Genomic DNA, 19,713 nt, shown 5'->3' on the forward strand with positions numbered 1-19,713 from the left:
TAAGTATGTAAGAAATGTTAATACAGAAGAATAAATAGATGGGTAAATGAATGACTCGACCCTCTATGTTCACATTTACCCCCTGAGGCCTTGCTGTCAGACAGAATCGCTATATTGTTTCCACCAAATTTTAATACCAAATGAGTTCTAGATCTTGATGAAGATAACAATTATATTAATGAAGATCAAAATGAGACTTGGTGGTGATGATTATAATAAAAATCAATAATCTTCTCATCAAAATGCTATGGTGTTGGCTCCCAATAACTTCGTTCTCTAGCCCTTTCCCTTGAAGCCCTGCCTTGCTTTTTTCCAACATCAGGTTACAAAAAAAAAAAAAAAAAACAAAAAAAAGTTTTGTCTTCATCTATCTTTCTCTGTAAAACAAGTAAGCGGCTAGATATCCAAGCTCTTCCTCCCAAAGATATCCCGAAGATCAAACCCAAACTTCTAACTGCAGAATCAAATCAAATGTTTTCTGAAAAAGGCCAGGTAGTAAGTATTTCAGGCTTTTGTAGGATATATAACTACTCAAATCTACTGGAAGCAGCCACAGTTAGCAAAATTAAGGAGTGTGGTTCTATTTCGACGAAAACACTTTATTTGTGGACACTGAAATCGGAATTTGGGTAATTTTCATGTTTCATGAAATATTATTCTTCTTTGGATTTCTTCAACGATTTAAAAATGTAAATGGCTTGTAGGTCTTGCAAAAACACCTGCAGGATTTGGCCCGCAGGCTTATGTTTGTCAACTTCTGTTCTAAGGACCACTCAGAGCTCACAGGCTTCATATTCCAGGGAAAGGTCCCGGAGTCACAGATATCGTGACACTGACAGAAATCAACCCGTCATTGTAGACAATGAGAGAGTCAAGGGCCTTACCGTCTAACAGCTCCAGAGGCCAACTGGGAGCCAGACCGGGGACGCGCTGGTTTCCGAGGGGGTGGCAGTACATGGTGGACGTGAGGGCAATCCTTGCCCACCCAGCCTGGTAACCACAGTTCCAGTCCTGTCACCATCAGCTGAGCAGAAAGATGGAGGCTCAGCTGGTTCTCAAGATTCTTTCATGAACCAGTTTTGTCCAGACTTCTATTAGTCAAAATCCTGATCTCCATAAGAGTTTCTGCAAGCCTGTTAATTATGCCTTTGATCTGAGTTACATTATCTTCAATTAAGCATTAATATATTGTGCATGAACTGACACCGTGTCATGCAAAATGGTAAGGCTTCTGGAATACATTTCCAAAGCCAGTATTCTAAATAGAGCTGTGTAGGCAGTGAAATATTTATTTTCAAATTCATCTGTGTACATTTTCAAAATTACTGCTCTCTAAATTTTCTTTGAAATGTCTGACCTGCTGTTCATAAGTCAAAAAATATAATCTCTCTTTTGTGGAACTCCAATTGGTAAATTGTTTTTAAAAAAAGTCAGATTGGCTACTTGCTGTTAGATGGTGGGTATTCAGGCCTCAAACAGCTAGTGTTGCCTTAAAAAAAAAATTGCCCCAAATGCCCTATGGACCTCATTGACCAGGCTGCTGTCAGACCATTTTGCCTTCATCACTGAACAGTCCCCAAATTTCCAAACAGTGGCAGACTGAAGAGGCGTCTATTTGTAAAAAGTGAAGTCAAAGATGAATATGGGAATATACACAGGTAAAGAAGTACAAGGAGCCCAGTTTGTCTTTTTGGTTCTATGTTGTTAGGTTTTTCTTTCTGTATGTTGCAAAAGGAGCAGAGCGGGTGTTTGTTTATAAAACAGTGAAAGAAGAAAGGTCCTGGATAAACACAGACTCTACATTTTAAATAACATTCAAGTTCCTGAATGAGGTATGCCCTAAACTCCTAGAAAACAGGTGTTGACACTGACATGTAGGCCAATTTCAACACTTACCTGAAAGGTATCCAAATGACTTTGGTAGGAAATCAAGTTAGTGATCTTGTGAGACTTACAGTATTTCCCAATTTGGGCCGGCCTGGAAATGTCATAAAAATGGGCACATATCGTAAAAATGTAGTCTGCGGATCCATTCCAAAGCAGAAATATACAACTGTATAGAGAAGAGACGAGCTGTGCATTTTAAATCCCCAGAAAGACCTTCAACATGATACCAACTAGATTATCCTTTGTCTTCGTTCCCTGGATCTCTCAAGTGGACTCCAAGATCAGGAGGGTAGCCTACCTAATTGTTCCTTCCATAGGCCGTTCAGCCTCTAGTCGGTCCACTGCTATATCCTGGGCAAATTACCCAAGGGCAAAAGCCAAGACTCCTGACCGAGGATTCGCTAACATCTTCTCATTGATTGCAAATTGCTCACACTGGTGAGATGGAGTCAGAGTTCATTTCTACTACCCTAGGAGGAGCCTGAGGAACAAATGAGGGGAAAACAGAATGAACGAGACACTGAGATTCTGAGTCTGCAAGGAACTTAGCTGTCCCCGTGACAAGTAGCCTTCAATCGTGGGAGTGCATAAAAAGTACTTAGGAAGGCTTTTAAACATATCCATGCTTGGGCCCTATCCCAAGATTCTTATTTGGTAGAGTTCAGGAATCTACCTAGGATATGAAAAAGCTTTGAGCCCTAGATCTTGATGATGATAAAAATTATATTAATTCTGATGCGCCTCCAGGGTTGGGAACCACTGACTAATCTTTTGTAGATAAGAAACCGAGACTTAATAGAGGTAAGTCACTTTGTCAAAATCAGACATGCTTGGATTCAGAAGGCAAACAATGGAGAAAATCCGCACTGCCACATGACTGAGCATGGCAGGAGGGCTCTGTGGGGGAGGAGTGCCATTACATCGTAGATTCAAGGGGAGCCATTCACACTGTAGACATCTCAGATCCATGTAATGATTGAGAAAGGATCTCCAGATCAAAAGATGTTCTTCTGACAGACAAAGTCAGATATATCATGAAAATACCATGACGGATGGCAGTAAGGGGTCTTGAAAGCGTGCTTTCCTTAATTTCACACAAGTATGTGGTCTGGACTAACAAAGGCCCGCCAGCTAAGTCCGTTTCCCTGAATTTCAAAAAAATTACTAGTTTCACCCTCACACCGATTGATAGCACTGTGTAGACAGATGTCAGCCTAAGAAGACAGAGAAGAAGAAAAGTTGAGTGTTGGGGGGCACCACTGTGCAAGTTAGGAAAAGATGCCCCTTCCTCCACGCAGATGCAGGTCCCATCCCACATCAGGGTGCAAAACTTGGTAAATGATTGCTATATGGCAATCCTCGCTGGCCTGTCATTCAGGCGACTGCATTCAATGAACAAGCTGCAAGATCCTATCTGGTCATCTAAAACAGAGCTCCGTAAATTACAGTCCAAATCTGGTCCACTGCCTGTGTCTGCATAGCCCTTGAGCTAAGAATTGTTTTTGTATTTCTAAAGAGTTGGGAAAAAAAAAAATCAAAAGAAGAATGTTTCGTGGAATGTGAAAATTACACAAAATTCAAATTTCAGTGTCCACACATACATTTTTTTATAGGAATATAGTGTACCCGTTATTTATGTATTGTCTATGGTTGCTTTTGCAGAGTAAATATTGCCGAAGAAACAGTATGGCCCACAGAACCCCAAATATTCACTATTTGGGCCTTACAGGAGAAGTGTGCTGACCCTTGGTCTAAAGGAAGAAAGAGTTAACTATTAAGCCAAATTCCCTTTGTAGATTTAATGAAAAGTTCCAAGCAAATATGGCAGGTGAAATAGTTTCTTTATATGTACAAACTTGAAACTGAGACGACAGAGGAAGGTCAACTTCATTACCTAGCCACCTTGACAGTACCTTTAAATGTCATCAATCAGTATGTGCCTTGCATGACTTGCAAGGGCTCATTATAAATTAGAGCACACGGGCCCCTGACACGATCCAGGGATTGTAACAGGACTCTGGTGACGTAACATGATAAAGGAGATTTCTCTGTACAGCTCTATATGGCACAGAGCTGGAGAATTTCCAAGAAATTTAATTTCCAGAGTGCCACCTCTGACTATTCAAGATAATTTTACCCAAGCACCAGGCATCCTTGAAGAAAACTTTATCTTTTCTGGAAATGCTTGTCACTGCGTGTCGTCCTCGAAAATATAAATTTGCAGCTATTTTTTCCAGCGAGACAGACTAAATCCAGGATGTAGATTTTCCAATTAGACTCTTTTTAAACATCTGTTGGTAGGCTGCATTTAACATTAGTTGTTTGAGCAAAGCGCAATTTGATTACACTGTGTGAAACCAAGCCAAAGTCTGCAAAATAATAGCTCAATTAAATTGTGTTTTGCTTTCATTTGTCTTAGATTTTCCTGAGTGTGATAGTGTTGCAAATAATCAAGTAAACCAATTCCTTTCAAAATGAGAGATTTTGGGAGATTTTCTATCCCCCTCCAAGTTCTTGTAATAATCTGTTCCATCTTCGCTATGCTTCACTGAACTTGATCTTGACACCAAATACATTTCTGTACTTTGCCTTTGGTCTCCTTTAATTGTCGATACTTATGAATTAAAATTCTATGCCATTAATATTATAGCTTCAACAGATTAGCGAGTGTACAAAGGCAAGCACAGAACATCAGGGCAGTCAAACAGTACTGCAGGAGTCTTGTGATTTTCATTCCATACTTGGCAGAATTCATGTCACCGACCCAGTGGAAGATTTGGGCAGGAAGGACACTGGATTCTTTCAATGCTGTGTTTCCAGTCTTGAAAGGTTCTGTAAGATCTGTGAACCTGGAACTGGCCTGCAGCCTCATCCCCTCAAGCAGCATCAATTTTTTGTCCTTCTTGGCTTAGACATTTCACTATCTCATTCATTCATTCATCACACATGCATTCACTAATTCACGAAGGAAAGAGAGACCTACAGATTGCCGACCCTGTGCCGGGCAGGTGCAGAATGGCACGGCTCCCACATTTCAGATGAGGAATTAATTCCTCGGTTGCTAAGATGACCTAGCATTCATTCATACACGATTCTGGAAAGCCAAAGACAAAAGAAAGACCTGGAGAGGAGTTTCAGAAGAACATGACCCTCATTTATGCCAAAATTGATACACTGAGGAAAACCAGGCTCCATGCGGATAATGCCGATGACAGCAGCAGCAGGGATAATGGCAGCAGCTAACATTTATTAAGCGCCTGTTGTGTGCCAGGCACTGTTTTATGCTACTTCGGTGCAGGAACTCAGCTAATCTTCTTAACAACTTCATAGGATAGACACTCTGATTATCCCTGTATTAGAGATTAGGGGCTTGACATCTTCCCATCAAGGCTGGTTAACTGCAAGTTGACTATGAGCAAGAGGACAGTCCCTGTTACAACATATGCTTGGATAGGGACTGGTATCAAGGCAATTAAAATCTAATGTCGAGTTTAGTAGGTATTCATTTTCCCTTTAAAAAAGAGTTTACATACTTATGAGAAGAGCTCACTTTTCTGAGAAGCTACTATGTGCCAGGCACTGCGCAAGCAATTCTCATGCATTAATTACTCCATCCTCACAATCGCCTTCAGGTAGGTGAGGTAATTAGCTCTACTCTCCAGATGAGAAAACGGAAACAGAGAGGTTAAGCTACTTCTCCAAGGTCCCATAGCAGTTTAAGTGTGGTGCTGGGACTTAAGCCAGGCAGCTTCACATCAGAAATCATGCTATTAATCACGATGTGCCCCCTCGCACAGTGTTCTGAAACACAAATCTCTGAAACTCTCAACCACCTTGCTGATATGCATGGTGAGCCACTGTACAAGATCCTGTGCCTTTAAAGGGACATCACACCTCATTTTTGACTGTGACTAGGTATAGTTTCAGGATAAGAATACGATTTGCTGAGTCTTAGGTAAGTATATAGGGGAGACCACAAAGTACATGGTTACCACTGAATCTATCAAGCTTCCCGGGGGGGGGAAAAAAATTCCCTCTCTACTCTGGTACGTGATCAAGAGACTGTATCAGTTAAGTCTACATCAAGCTTGGCGAGTAGAAGGTACCCATATCACCACGCCCAACTGCGGTGCCCATGGCAGACATGGCTAATCAATCACGGCAACTGATTGCAGAGGTCATCCTAATCCCAGAACCCTGCAAACAGCACTCCAGGCAAGACCATTTGGCACCTAGATCAAATGAAACCTCTTCATCTACGTGGCTCAGACTCTCAATTCTGTTTCTAGAATATATAACAATTCCTTTATGCTACCAAATAAAGAACAACCCAGACATAATTTCACCAATGTCTTATTAAAAGGGGCTTCATTAGGTCTGATTAGGCAGCTCTTCTGCATGCAGACAAAGGAATGTCTTGGCTGTGGATCCTATGTCCAGAGAAGATGAGAAGAAACCCGCTAGGCTGCAGCAGTAGATAGCAATGAAAAAGAAGCATGGGACAACGTAGCAGAGAATTTAGATCTGGGAGAGCATAGCATATCACATGGCTTTTAGTTTCCTTTTGAAGAAAACAGAGATATAATTCTCTTGGAATTAAACTCAACACACAATTCAATCACCAGGGTCTTCTGTCTAAATGGTAGGTGACAGAATAAGCAATATTTACAAACCTGGATTTTGGAGACTCTGAAATGTTATCACACGGACTACGCTTATATTCCCCTCCTGACAGAAGGAATCATGGTTCTGAATTTCCCTCTTCCCCCTCCCTCAGTAAGAAGACTACAACCTTCTCAGGACATCTGATTTAATCCAAAGCTAGAATACTAAGAAACGAGACAGAAAGCAGCAGAATTTACACTTGGTATGGTCGATAAAAGAGGGCCGCTGGAAGTTTTTGAATAGGATTTTGAATAGCATTTAGAGAAAGCTGAAGGCAGTAAAAGGAGGACAGGAGATATGCATGAACAACAGGAGATGCTCTGAGGGGCCAGAGGAGGATACACTAGCATTCTTTGCCAAGATGTAGGCATGTGCCAACCGAAGGTCTGAACTCTGGAACAAGGTAGCAGCAGGAAACACGGAGAAAGGAATGGACAGAAGATACCCGGTGGAAGGAAAAACGGCAGATCTGATGATGGATAATCTGGTGGGGATGAAGGAGATTAATAAGTCAATGATGACTCATGACTCTGACTAATAGAGCCTGGTGACAAAAGTGATCAGTTGAATTAGAGATAATTGCAATTGCTGTCATGCTGAGCGGAGAGCCACAGACAGGCAATTAGGAAGGGGTACATACAGGCGCGGCCTCATGGGTGCAGAGGTAACAGGATGGGCAAAGCCAACGGATACACACCATTGGAGAAGAGCAAAGGAAGGGAACTTTGGGAAAGGAATGAACTTGTCTTCCGGACAAGGACTGGGAAACAGAAGGGGAACAGCCTGGGGACTGGGAGGTAGGGTACGGTGGGGCAGGGTGGGCCCAGACTTGAAGAACTCTGAAAGAAAGCCATTTCCAGAAAGCTGAGTTAACCAGAGGATGACTTAGCCACGAGGAAGTCAGACAGGTTGAGGGGAGGATGGAGACCTGGCCGCTGAATTCAGTGACAATAAACTTCAAGAAAATGACGAGGAAAAAAGCCAGAGATGGGGGAGGTTAGGAAGGAAAATGGCTGGTTTAAAAAAAAAAAAAAAAAAAAAGTTGAAGCAGCAGGCGGAATATTCAGGTTGTAAAAGCGTGGTAAGCAAAAGGGGCTGGGGGGGTAACAGGGAAGGACTGAGTCATCCAAAGTTTTTGAACGACCCATTTAAAATCCACATTCTACCATTTGACACCGATAAAAGCTGGGCTCTGTCTGCTTGAATGTTTACCAAATTTCCTCAATGGGATGTAACATAAAAGGGCAAGGGCTGGTAGTCTTTGCCCAGTTGTGCGCTGGCAGCTTTAAATTCGACTACTTAAGTAGTTAAAAATCTGTTCTTTTGATGAAGGGGGAGAAGTTATGAATAGAAGGGAGCAGGCCTAGACCCTTTAGAAATGACTAGTGTTCCGTCTCCGTAATTCACTGGGCAGTAATTTCAAACTCAAACAATCGCAACAGCAGGGGCAGCTGAAGTCCACCCCAAGTTCAAAATGGGATATGTTCTCTTTAAAATTTTGAGAGCGACTAAATATGACAACCATCTGATGTATGAAAATTATTCACAACCAAAAACAGACAGTCTGGAAATAGCCGGGATGACTTCATTTAGACAGAATTACCCGAATCTGTTTCTAATATACACAGTACACATAATAAATTTTTACAATATGACAAGGAAAACAAACTTAATAAAAGTTCCCGATCTTTTGTTACACAAGCATGCTATATCCATGCTATGTTTATAATAGTTTGCTCATGATATCACAGCTCAGTAACAAAGGCCCAAGCAATACAAAAACTGTTACTAGGCATGACATCAACTCACAACTACCGTAATTACATCGGTACACAAATTTCCCAAACTGTACATTTTCCAAACTGCTTCTCAATTTCAACGGCTGCCTTTAGACAATTACTTGCAGAGTTGTCTGCAGACTTTGAGTAATACCCGCCTTTCTTCTCTTTCCCAAGCGTCATTTCCCTTTAGAAAGTGCATATTTCAATTACAAGCACTATTTTTCAAATATGCCCATAAACATATGTCCAAATTAGGAGACAGTGTGGTCTAGTGGTTAGTGACAAGCCATAGGCATCAGCAACTCTGATTCTGTTCCTTTCGCTGTCCCCTGCTTGCTAGGCCCAGGCAGCAGCTCAGGGAGAATCAGTAGAATGGAACGGAGAAGAGCAGAGAGTCTCGAGCCAGACTATCTGGGCTGCAAGCCCAGCTTGGCCACTCAGTGGCTGTTTGGCCCCAGGCAAGTTAACTTCTCTGTGCCCTCCATTCCTCATCTGTAAAATGGGAATAATAATGGAATCAAGCCCCCATAGTTGTCCGGCTGCTGGAAAGTTCAGCCTATGTGATTGCTATTTAAAATTATTACTACTGCATTTGTGGGACTCCGTTTCCTGCTTGAAAACTCTGCTCAAATTATCCTAACCCACGGTGAACTGGGTAATTTTTCTAATGTGAGGATGATTTCATCTTGGTCACGCTACCTGGAGAGAGTGAGGTGCAATGAATAAAGTTTGAATGAATTCATTAACTCCATAGGTTCTGTACTACCCAAAAGCTACAGAAGTGAAAATGTTATTTTGTAGAAATGGGTGTTCATCGTTATTTCTCTAACGGTCTGCTTTCACGTTCCCACAGCTCGTGTTGATAAATACCTCTAAACCAATTGAAATAATCAGCATGGGGGAAAGATACTGCCTTGTGATTTCGGAAGCCTAGTTCTCCAAGGACCGAACTTTTTGAGCCCATCCCATATGCACGACCTCTGTCTCACTGCCTTGCACGGTCAGTTGGCTCTCCCGACCGGGCAGGGCGCCAGGAGAGCGCGACTACCCCCATTGTCACTGCTGGTCTGTGGTGCTTACACCAAATGCTGTTATTCTAGGCTTCAGGAAATTTTCTAACCACTGGACAGGGTCCAATGTTGTGTGCTAATGAGTTTCAGATTGGAAGACTTCACTGTGCATGTGTCAGAAAAGTGCCACGGTTTATGGTGGGGTGGGGGCAGGGAAGAAAAGACACACAGAAAAGGGAAGAAAAAAACAGTAGTTAAAAAATGCTGGCTACTCAAATTGACAGGGAACGTGACCTCTGCACTTCATCAGAAATTCCTGCAGACTTACAAAATAAAGGAGTTTGCTTTTATCACACACTGTGAGACTCATATGGAAAAATGGAAAACACTACATCACTTGACCTCGGTGTGCCCCCTTTCAACCACAGACGAATATTGTGTACAAAAATTCTAAATCAACTTAAGATGTTCAAAAAAAAAAAGCTTTAATTTTCTGCATTAGACTTGATGATGACTATTTTGGTTCTTGAGATTTTGCCCTGAAGATTCACAACAGAAAAGGACTCATAATTCCAGGAAGAGCATTTTATCACTTGGGGAATAATAATGTGGTGGCGTCTGTCAGGTAGGCACATCATGGTCTCTACTTCCCTATACTCCCGAAAAAATAACGAGCAAGTCCCACTTACCCAGGTTTGAAAAGTCACCCAAGACTGAATCGTGATTATTTGCTTACATTAACAGAACATTAAAACCAATTTTAAACAACTTAAGAAACTCCAGCCATCTTTCCTTGGTGATTCACATCTTTGGGAAGCTTTTTCTCCCTTCAAGGAAACCAAGAGCCTTGATAACAAGTCTTCTCATTATGCTATCACAGTCTATCAAAGAAGAATACCTTCTTGGGAGAGTCTAACTCACAGGACTTCTTTTGAGTAATGAGATTACATTTCAAAAAAAAAAAAAACAGAACACTTTTTTTCTTTTTTTGGCCACTTAGTACTGGCGACTTTAAAAATCCAACCCTTTCACATCCTCGAACTGTCACCAACATTTTTTCAGATGATGTCAATAAAATTGATTGCTTGCAGTTCTGAATTCTGCTCTGCACATGGAAACAATATAATTTGTTTTAAAGTATTTTCGATGGGGGCGGAAGGAGAAACAGAACCTCAGCAAGCCTATCCACAACACTGGGGTGGGGTAGGGAACAAACTAGAAGCATAGTAAATGGTCTGAATATTACGGTCTGCTGGAAACTTTGACAAAAATTCCCAATGTATAAACCCTAAGCCTTACTGTTGTGCTGACTGATATGTCTTCCTGTCAGATATGAATGATGTTTCTGGAACATTAATACGTTCATTAAATTCTAACTCCCTGTACTTAAAAATATTCTGTACTTTGGCTCAGAGGCATCTTGACAGCTTTGTTGTAATCATATATGTGAGGCCTCCAGACTACACAGTTGTTGAGATGCCTCATACCTACAACCAATCTGTTGCTTTAACAAGTTTAATCTAGGTATTAAGGAGCTGACTGTGGAACCGTGTCGATTCGACATCTTCAACTCAGTTGTATATCATAGAAAACCACTCTGGGTGGTGATGGACTCCCATGATGCCCCACAACCAGGCACACCTCTAACTCCCTAATCTGTAATACTACAAAATACAGCTTGGGGTTTTGTTTTGTTTTTCCCCCTTCTTTTTTTCCAAAGCACAAGTGGACGACCAGCAAGGGTCCGACAGTGTTATTCCTAATTACCTTTTTTTTTCACTCTTGATCCTGTGGCTCTCATAATTAGTTACCTGGGGCTGCAATCCAATTTGAAGTGATGACAAGAAAGTGATCCATGAAAAAGTAATAAGTTAAATCCAATTTCAGCCTTCCTCTAATTAAATGCACATGGAGCTAATGACTCCGACCCTAGCATTTCAGTGATAATGGTAATTAGTGAGGTGGGAGTCGCTCTCTTTTTCAACACTGGAGGTGTAAACCACAAGGTAAAATGGTAGGAGCACTCTTAATTACATGTGTCATTTTGTCAGCAATTTACACATTTTTGACCAGTCAAGTATGTTTTTCCCCCCTGTCCCTCCCCACCTCCTAGCCCCAACAATGATTATAACATACCATTCCAGGTTCCAACACATGGAAGCTCGTAAGAGCACTTCAGACTTGAGCATGACAAATAACTTTTCTTTGCTGTTGCTCACCTCTGAGATGCACACGCAGACAAGGTGACAATTAGGATAACGACACAGATATTAGTCCCCTTAACTGAAATCCTGAAATTTACAGTGGAATTGGTTTTTGGTGGTTTGGTTTTATTTTTGCTTATGCTATGGAAAAATAATTTGCTTCTTCGTGGCAAACGGGGCGCTCCGTAGCTACTGAGGAAATGTACATGGAAGGAGAGGCTGCAGTGAACTTCCTGATGGCAATACTGGTCGTCTGTGGTCCTAAAACACCTGGCTTCCCACCCTGGTGCTGTACCTGCCTGTGCGCTCTGCAGCAAGTCAGGTAACCTCTGTGAGTTACTTTTCCTTATCCATAGCACAGTTTAAGGACAGTTCCTATACCACAGGGCAGCTGTGGGGGTGGTCCACATTCAGCACTAACTAAACGTTAATTATCTTTGCCTATAGTGACATATGCATATGGTGACATGCTTACATTTAAAATATGAGCATCACACTGGAATTTTAATACTTAGGTGCATGTTGGTAACATGACCATATAATTAAATGTCCAAACTGGGATGCTTTAAAAGAGTGAGAAATGTCAATAAATACACTCCGGCACCAGCCACAGACCAGGGATATCCTGAAAGGACTGGGACACCGGCTCATCCTATATACGGCTGAAGCTGAAATAGCAAAAATGAGCTAATTCATTACATTACAGCTCAGATCAGAAATCTGGAGGCAAGGACAGAACATAGTATTTTAGAAAAAAAAAAAATCTGAAAGCAAGAGTATTTGACCTGGGTCACAGGATGGATTTCTTGAGGTTCAGGAAACCCTTAAAACTGGATACAAAATTCTGTGTGTGGATGCGTTTTTTTCTGAGGGGCCAGGGTCACTGTTTCTATCATACTTTTAACGGTGTGTGTAATCTGTAAGACTTAATAGCCATTTTTAAAGCATGATTTCTATTTTATTGTTTCTTATCAAGATTTATTTTTTAGGGTTTTGGGACTCTCCAAAGTCATGTGGTAACAATGACACCTTAAGAGGTACCAAAATTTTGACACTTCATATCAATTTAAGGTCAGGGATGCCAATTCTAGACAATGTTAACTCCAGACATTTAAGAAAAGAAAAAAAAAAAAATCTGCCTCCTTCTCCTGAATTATCCACTTTACTAATTCCGTGCACAGGGATATTGTTTAAGGGTCAGTATTTCAAAACCATCCCATTTCACTATCTACAACATAAAATTGTAGTTTCCTTTAAAGGTTTCCTCTTACCAATTTATTCCTTAGTGAATAACGTGGAAATGATATGAGGTACTAAGATTATATGTGGCATTAATGCAAAGCAAAAATGCTGCCTAAAGCACGTTTTATATAACTGCAAATAAAAATGCTAAAAAAAAACACCTGCTGGACCTTGTACTTTAACCTCCTCCGCTTCAAGCAGGAGTCCTTATTATAATCCCGAGCTTCCAACTGGACGACACGGCCGTACTTCCAGTGGATTTCACTACCCTTCCTTCCAGTGAAATGGCCTCCTGGATGAGGGGCGCCCAAATGATGTAACCTTGGAAGGGGGAGGGTAGGCAGAAGGGGAAAATCTCCGATGACTGGTTTCAAGTTCAAATTCTTTATAGACGGCCTGAAACTGTGGTCAGCTTTCCACTGTAAGCAACACACAAGGTTTACTTTCTTTCCTAACTTTCATGCTGCCAGAATACACATGTACTTTTACTTTCTTAGGAGAAAATGTGTCATTTGATTTCCTTCCAGTTTATGTACTCGTGCCAACAACTAAAATGCTTAAAGAACCAAAATGAATTACTACCCAGAAACGGTGGTCAAAGTTCCAAAATTCGATCAATAAAATTGCTCATCTACTCACAAATTAATCTTCAGCCAGTAAAGTTACACATTTTCGAGGTTATGAGCACACCTGCACCGTTAAGCATTTATTTCACTTGTTTAAGCAATCTTCAGAAGCATATAAATATTTATAAAAGCAAGCCTACTATTTTTACCCACATATAATTTTCTTTTTCTGCAGCAAAACCTTGTTAATTCTTCTACAACTCATAAGCCTCCTGAAGGCAGGGTCTGTACCCTTGGCAGTTTCATGTGGATAAACATCAGCAGGATGCCCTGTGCGTTGAGGCTGATCCAGAAATGCTCACCGAGTTGCATTTAATAAATTCAGATCCTCCTGTTTCTGAATTTACAATGGGGCCAATTTTCAGTTTTCATTTGCATCATTCATAAAAAATTTGCAAGACAACTCCAGAGACTAAATAAGGGGCGATTTAGGTTACTAAGTAGAATGTTTTTTAAGAACTTCAAAAGCAATATCTATACCCGATTAATGCCCGCATTATGTAAACCACACGTCGCCCAAGAATGGGGCCAGCTCAGATTGAGTTCTGCGTGTGTATCTGGAGAGGGCATTCCTCTCTCTTATTTACTCTCATCTTCCTGAAATTAGTCCAAATTGCTGATGTTTGACTACATTTTGTGATCTCTATCGAGTAACCACTTAGAGCCTCCTCTAACTTTCCATTCTCTTTTGTTTGTTATCATCAGCCTGTGAAACTGGAGAACGCTGCCAAACATAAAGCAGGGAAGTGTGAGATATGCCTAAAATATAAGTCACAGTATATTTGAGGATTTGGGTTTCTTTCTTTTTTTTTTTTTTTTTCCTCAAGCAATCAGCAGATCATATTCTTCTTCCCTGTCAAGCCTTCCTCTATGCGGAATATCTGAAATTTGCTAAAATAGGTCTCTCAGTGTAGTTATGAAGGGTACGAAGAACAGAAATGAACACTGTTAAGGTTTGTGATAGAGGAGTTCCCTTTCATTTCAGAGCCACACTGGCTGAGATGCCCCAGCGAGGACATGGAATGGGTGAGATCTCTTTAAATGTGAAGGTTATTCCTTCTGTGAATCACCGAGTCTCCATACGTATTTTGAGAAGGAGGTAGTATACCATGTGACCTAGGCTAGTAATTTCTTCTCTCTGTTTGTGGAAGGCCAGCCAACCTAATAAAGCCTGGTGAATCTGCATGACCCTACCAGGCAGCTGACAAGACGCAGTCTATGATGCACATGACGCACGCGCACACATACAACCAGTCAACCAATTCTTTATCCCCCGCCCCCCCACCAATCAGCTCTTAAAGCTGGTCTAAATTCTATGCTTGTCAACTCTCCCACGGAGGGGTAGGAAGGGACTCAAAACATCTTATTTAGCAAAACCAGCATTCAAGATGGCCCCCTCGCCCCGCACTTTTTATACAGACTGAAGTGCTCAGCAGAATGTGTTAGGTTGGTTTTGACACTGTGTTTGCCAAGAAAAATGAAGCTCTCTGTATCATACTCTTCTGGTGGCTAAAAACCTTATAACGGGCAAGAAAAAGAGCCCTCCAAAGGAAATCCCCTGAAACTTTACTTCATATATTTAGCCCTAAAGCAACTTCGTTCATCTTGGAAAAGAAGTTACCTAAAAATGCCATATGTCTTTAAAAAGCAAGTATGAGGGAATATAAGTCTAGTATAAAAAAATTACATATGATATTCAATACTGAAGAGCAGTGCATCAGACAGATTGTGTATGTGTGTACTTTTTAAAATTATCCCTAACCAAAGCTCTACTACGTGTAAGAGTCCCACCTCCCCCCAATAATATATTGTCATTTTTCCAATGCACTTGAGGTCTGATAAATTCAAGAGGACTCACAGTATTTTTAAGGCTGTTAGAGCTCCAAGAGGGAGGCAAAGAGAATGGACAGTCATTTGAATCACTGAGTGACAGGCTGGGCTAGTTCCCTGTATACATTAATAAATTAGAATTTTAATTGTGTCTCTGTCTGCAGGAGATGCCCCAGCACTTTAATATGTACCAACAATTGGCTATGTTCTGGAATCTGCAATGCGGCCTCTGCAGCTGACCTCTGAAACACAATTCCCAGTCTGACTACGGAAACTGTTCAGTTTGATCCTTTCAACTTATTTGAATCCTGACAAATAAGCTCACAGCTGAAAGGTCAATCCAGTCATATTTCATCCTCCAGAGCTGTTCTTAAGACATCTGCACAACAAAGCACTTCTTATAGCACCTGACATGGGACCTCAATGGCACTGTACCTCATTAAAAATTTCCCCAGCATTTACACACATGAAAAGGCCTATGGATTGGTGATGATGGTTTACCAAATAACTAACTGGTTTTGGAAGTATTAGTCAACAATGCACATGGTCATCCAACTGTTCCCATCAAGTGTTACTTTAGTGCCAAACTTGCCCTAGACAGTGACGGCTTCCCAAGTAGATGCAGAAGAACTAGGACTTGTTCCCCAAACATCAGTTAGATCTTTGCAGGATAATTTGGGAACTGATGTGGGTTCACTCTGATCTGAGAAAAGTCAACACAAGCTGGAATTTGGGTTGACCTCATGGTCAAAGTCACTGGTGCCAAGTATTACCCAATAGCTACCATTTACAAGTTCTGTCCCCAAATGTCCAGTGTGAGAAACTCATCTTCACTTCCTGTTCTGAGGATGCCCACTCTGAGCTATGGAAGCAGTTGAATCACGTAGCACCTGCAAGTGCCCTGTCTCAGATGTGAGCACGAACACCCTCCATCAAGTTTCCTTGAATTTTCTATTACAATTTTCGACTCCAAGTCAAAAATCCAAATTAGATTTTTATGAACCCCTTTTTCTACTCTGTTAGCCCCTGCCCCCAATAGGGCTGAAATCAGAAGTTGCTAAAACAGTCTTTTTTGATATCTTTACATAAAAATTGCCTGCCATTTTTCATTAATGATCCAGAAATATTCTGAGAACATTCACTAAAGAACAAAGTACGTATTACGCTGACGACTAGGTAATAGTGAAAGTACTGTATCTTCCTCAGTCCTCCTAACAGTTCTTGATACAATTGACACTTTGGGACAAATGGTTCTGTGCTGTGGGGGATCTTCCTGCGCAGGGTAGGACCAGTTAAGTAGTATCCCTGACCTCTACTATTTAGTTGTCAGGAGCACCCATGCCCCCCCTGGGATAACCAAAGATTGTCTCTAGACATTGCCCTTTTGTCCCTTGGCGGGGGTGGGGTGGGGTGGGGTGGCGGTGGGGGGAGGGTAAAATCACCCCCCGTTGAAAACCACTGCACTAAGGTTATGTGTGTGGGTGTTGCATTTCCAGCCCCATCATGAGAGAATGAGGTGACCTATCTTGAGTACCAGGAACTTTTTCTCCTTGGTGCTACATGGTGCCTATTAAGCAACCCACACCTGCAACTACTCATCCTATTACATCAACTCATTAGGAGATCTTCTTCCTAAGAAACACACTCTTGGTTGAATAGACATTTTTTCCAAAATGTCATCCTCTGCTGGTAAACTAAAAAATGCACCTTCTGCAGAAGATTTTCATACGTGATTTGCAACTCCCAACACAATCCACTTCTCAATGGCTTATAGTGTATAATGTCAGTTTTTTCAAAAAAGAATTATCACCTGAAGGGCTGGTTGTTTGTCATTCCTCTTGGGAGATTTTAATCCACTAACTTGCTGCTGTTGTTGCTGCTGAAGGAGAAGCTGTCTGGCCACTTGAAGTGCCTGGAAGGAAAAATGGAAGAAACACATTTGTGTGAGTACCCATGTTCGGGGCTTCCTTCACATAAAGGATTCCAGGAAGTACAATTTAGGATGGGATCCTGACTTTCACATTTCCAGGCAAATGAACCAGCCAACAAAACTTCCCACCAGTCTAAGTTGGGAAACTTTCCACATTTGGTTTACGTTTTCTTAGATGGAGTCAATGTCGTAGCCAACTCCTTAGGCGTCACAATCCACCCAAGCAGATGCTTTATTCCTGCCGTCAATGTGACATCAGTTGGACCATGAATGACTGGGACCCTGAGCAAGGCAGGCATAGCAGCTAGGAAGGACCCAGACAAAAGACACAAGTTTAGGAGACAATGATGGGGCTCTTTTTGGAGGGACCTTCATCCTCCAATATTTCCTGGGGGAACTTGAGAGCTCAAGTCAAAAGCTAAGACTTTGACCTCTTCTGAGTCCAAAGAAAGAGGAGAAGCTAAATGGTGAAACACGCTATGGATAAAGGTATGTGAGAAGGAAGATCAAATAAGGTAAGATATACTGAGGGTGACCTGAAGAGACTGTGTAAGAAAAAAAAAAAGGAGCAAATGTGACCTCTAGGTCAATTCAAAAGGTACAGTCTGTGCCTGTGAACAAAACTGATGATGCCTAATACAAAACAACCCTTTTAAGCTCGTAACATTGGTGGTTTTTATTTAAAAAGCAGTAATATGACCTGGGGATAAAGCAAAAGGTAAATAGGAGAGTCCTCCCAAGTGCAAAATACAGACTGACCAATCCTTTTTTTAAAAGCTCAAGTAAAAAAAGAAAAAAAAAGGTGTCATCAAGAAACCTTCATGAGAACATTTACTGTCAAAAATAATAGCCACACCTTTCCAAAGAGGGCAGCAGGATCAGCAACAGAAGACTGAAGTTTGCAGACAATGTGCTAGAAAATCACACGAGAAGTTAGGCTATTCGAGTTAATTTGGCTGAGAACCAAGAATGTTCATGTGCAAGACAGGTCAAGAATGTTCATTAAATGATGTGCTTAGAGTTTAGAAACAGAATGGGATTTCTTGGGGGATTACATCAATAATAATTTCTACATAGTAACTAATTATTTGTGCCTAAAACAAGATGCACCGGTAGATGTGGTCAGTGCAGCAAAAGGATCTAATACTAGAAGTCTTTGAAAGTGTGCATAATGGACTTAGGATGGTAGTGTGTTTCTCAAAGAGAAGCAAAGACTTCATTTGTATAAGAAAATAATGTACATAGTTCCAAAAAAGGTTACAGTGACACCATGGAATGAGGGAAAGGTAGGATGTCCTGGAAGGCCCTGTGCACTGAACTCAGGGGGAAGGGAAAAGAGAGTGGTCAAGATGGTGGATCGTTCATGAACAGACACCTAGAAATGCCGAATCAGCAAGAGTAGTACTTCTAAAAGGACAACTTCACTAAACTGAGCTCATAACTGTACTACTGTAACAAAGAGTATTTTTTAGACATTTGGTAAGGTTCAGCGGTGCCTTTGTGTCTAAAAGGCACAAAGGGAGGCAATGAAACAGATGCACAGATAAATGGGTGACAAAGGAAAGATCTTGGGAAAGATGGAACCTTCCCGTCCCACCTCCCCAGGACACCCACCCCCTTGTCCCAGGGAGGCCTTCTGCCTACTGAACTCACCACCACCAACCCTTCAGATGTAATGTACAGGCTATTTCGTCTGTGAAGGGAAAGACATGTTCGAGAAAGCCTGCCTGGAAGTGCCTCCAGAAGAGAGGCTGTCTGAGAGGGGCATCTGGAAGCCAAGACGCCTGGGAGAGTTGCCCGAGACTCCAGCCTGCTGTCTCTGAGGAGGATTCACCATCACTGGACTCCGGGTTTCCTTGTCTCCTTGGAGACGCTCAGTACATGCGTAGGTGTAAAAGTGGGCAGAGTGAGGATTTCATTTATATCATATAAGAAAAATAGTCCCCTTTGCAAGGTGCCTGCAGGAGCAAAAGCCTCTCCTCCTACTATATATGTTCTCTTAACTATTTCACATGAGGTAGTCTTACAGCTTTTTAATGTAGAAAAGGGAACTGCTACATAGTCTAAGTGCTTGCTTCAGAGTTTCCCGAGTAATGAACGGATCAGCAAAGAAGGGTCTGGCTGTTACCTGGAAAGGCAGGCAGAGGAACTGTAGAGGACAAGGAAAGAGTGCAGAAGAAGACATGGTGGGGAAGAGGAGAAAGGTTAGGGACATTTGAGACTAAGAGCAAGAAAAGCAAAGCAAAATGATGCAAACTCCATAGTCACAAATCTTTGTTAAAATTATTTACCATGTTTCACCAAGTATTTGGAGAATAGGTATTCAGTTTTTAAATAACCAAGTCTCAGAGAATCTGTACAGTGAACTCCTCATTTTGGCAAAAGGCATGGTATTTAGTGTCTTTTTAAAACACACACACACCCCCCCCCCACAAAACTATTCTTATGTTCTCATAAGTGTACTTGAGCAAAAGAAAGTATAGGACTCAAACCTAAGTTTTCAATGAATGGTTATTGAGCTGGCTCTATACATTTCAA

At 41.4% G+C, this 19,713-nt stretch overlaps 1 protein-coding gene across 9 annotated transcripts in view; it reads right to left on the minus strand.

Moving 5' to 3' along the window:
* FOXP1 (forkhead box P1) overlaps nt 1-19,713 on the minus strand; it is a 574,460-nt gene that overhangs the window by 134,395 nt on the left and 420,352 nt on the right. For all 9 annotated transcript variants that reach the window (XM_027584342.2, XM_027584345.2, XM_035728162.1 and 6 more), the window contains one exon: nt 17,056-17,157. In XM_027584342.2, coding sequence (XP_027440143.1) covers nt 17,056-17,157 — 102 coding nt within the window. The remainder of the gene's footprint in view (nt 1-17,055; nt 17,158-19,713) is intronic.

The sequence above is a fragment of the Zalophus californianus genome, chromosome 1 (genome assembly GCF_009762305.2).
Source record: "Zalophus californianus isolate mZalCal1 chromosome 1, mZalCal1.pri.v2, whole genome shotgun sequence".
In the NCBI taxonomy this organism is placed as follows: Eukaryota; Metazoa; Chordata; class Mammalia; order Carnivora; family Otariidae; genus Zalophus; species Zalophus californianus.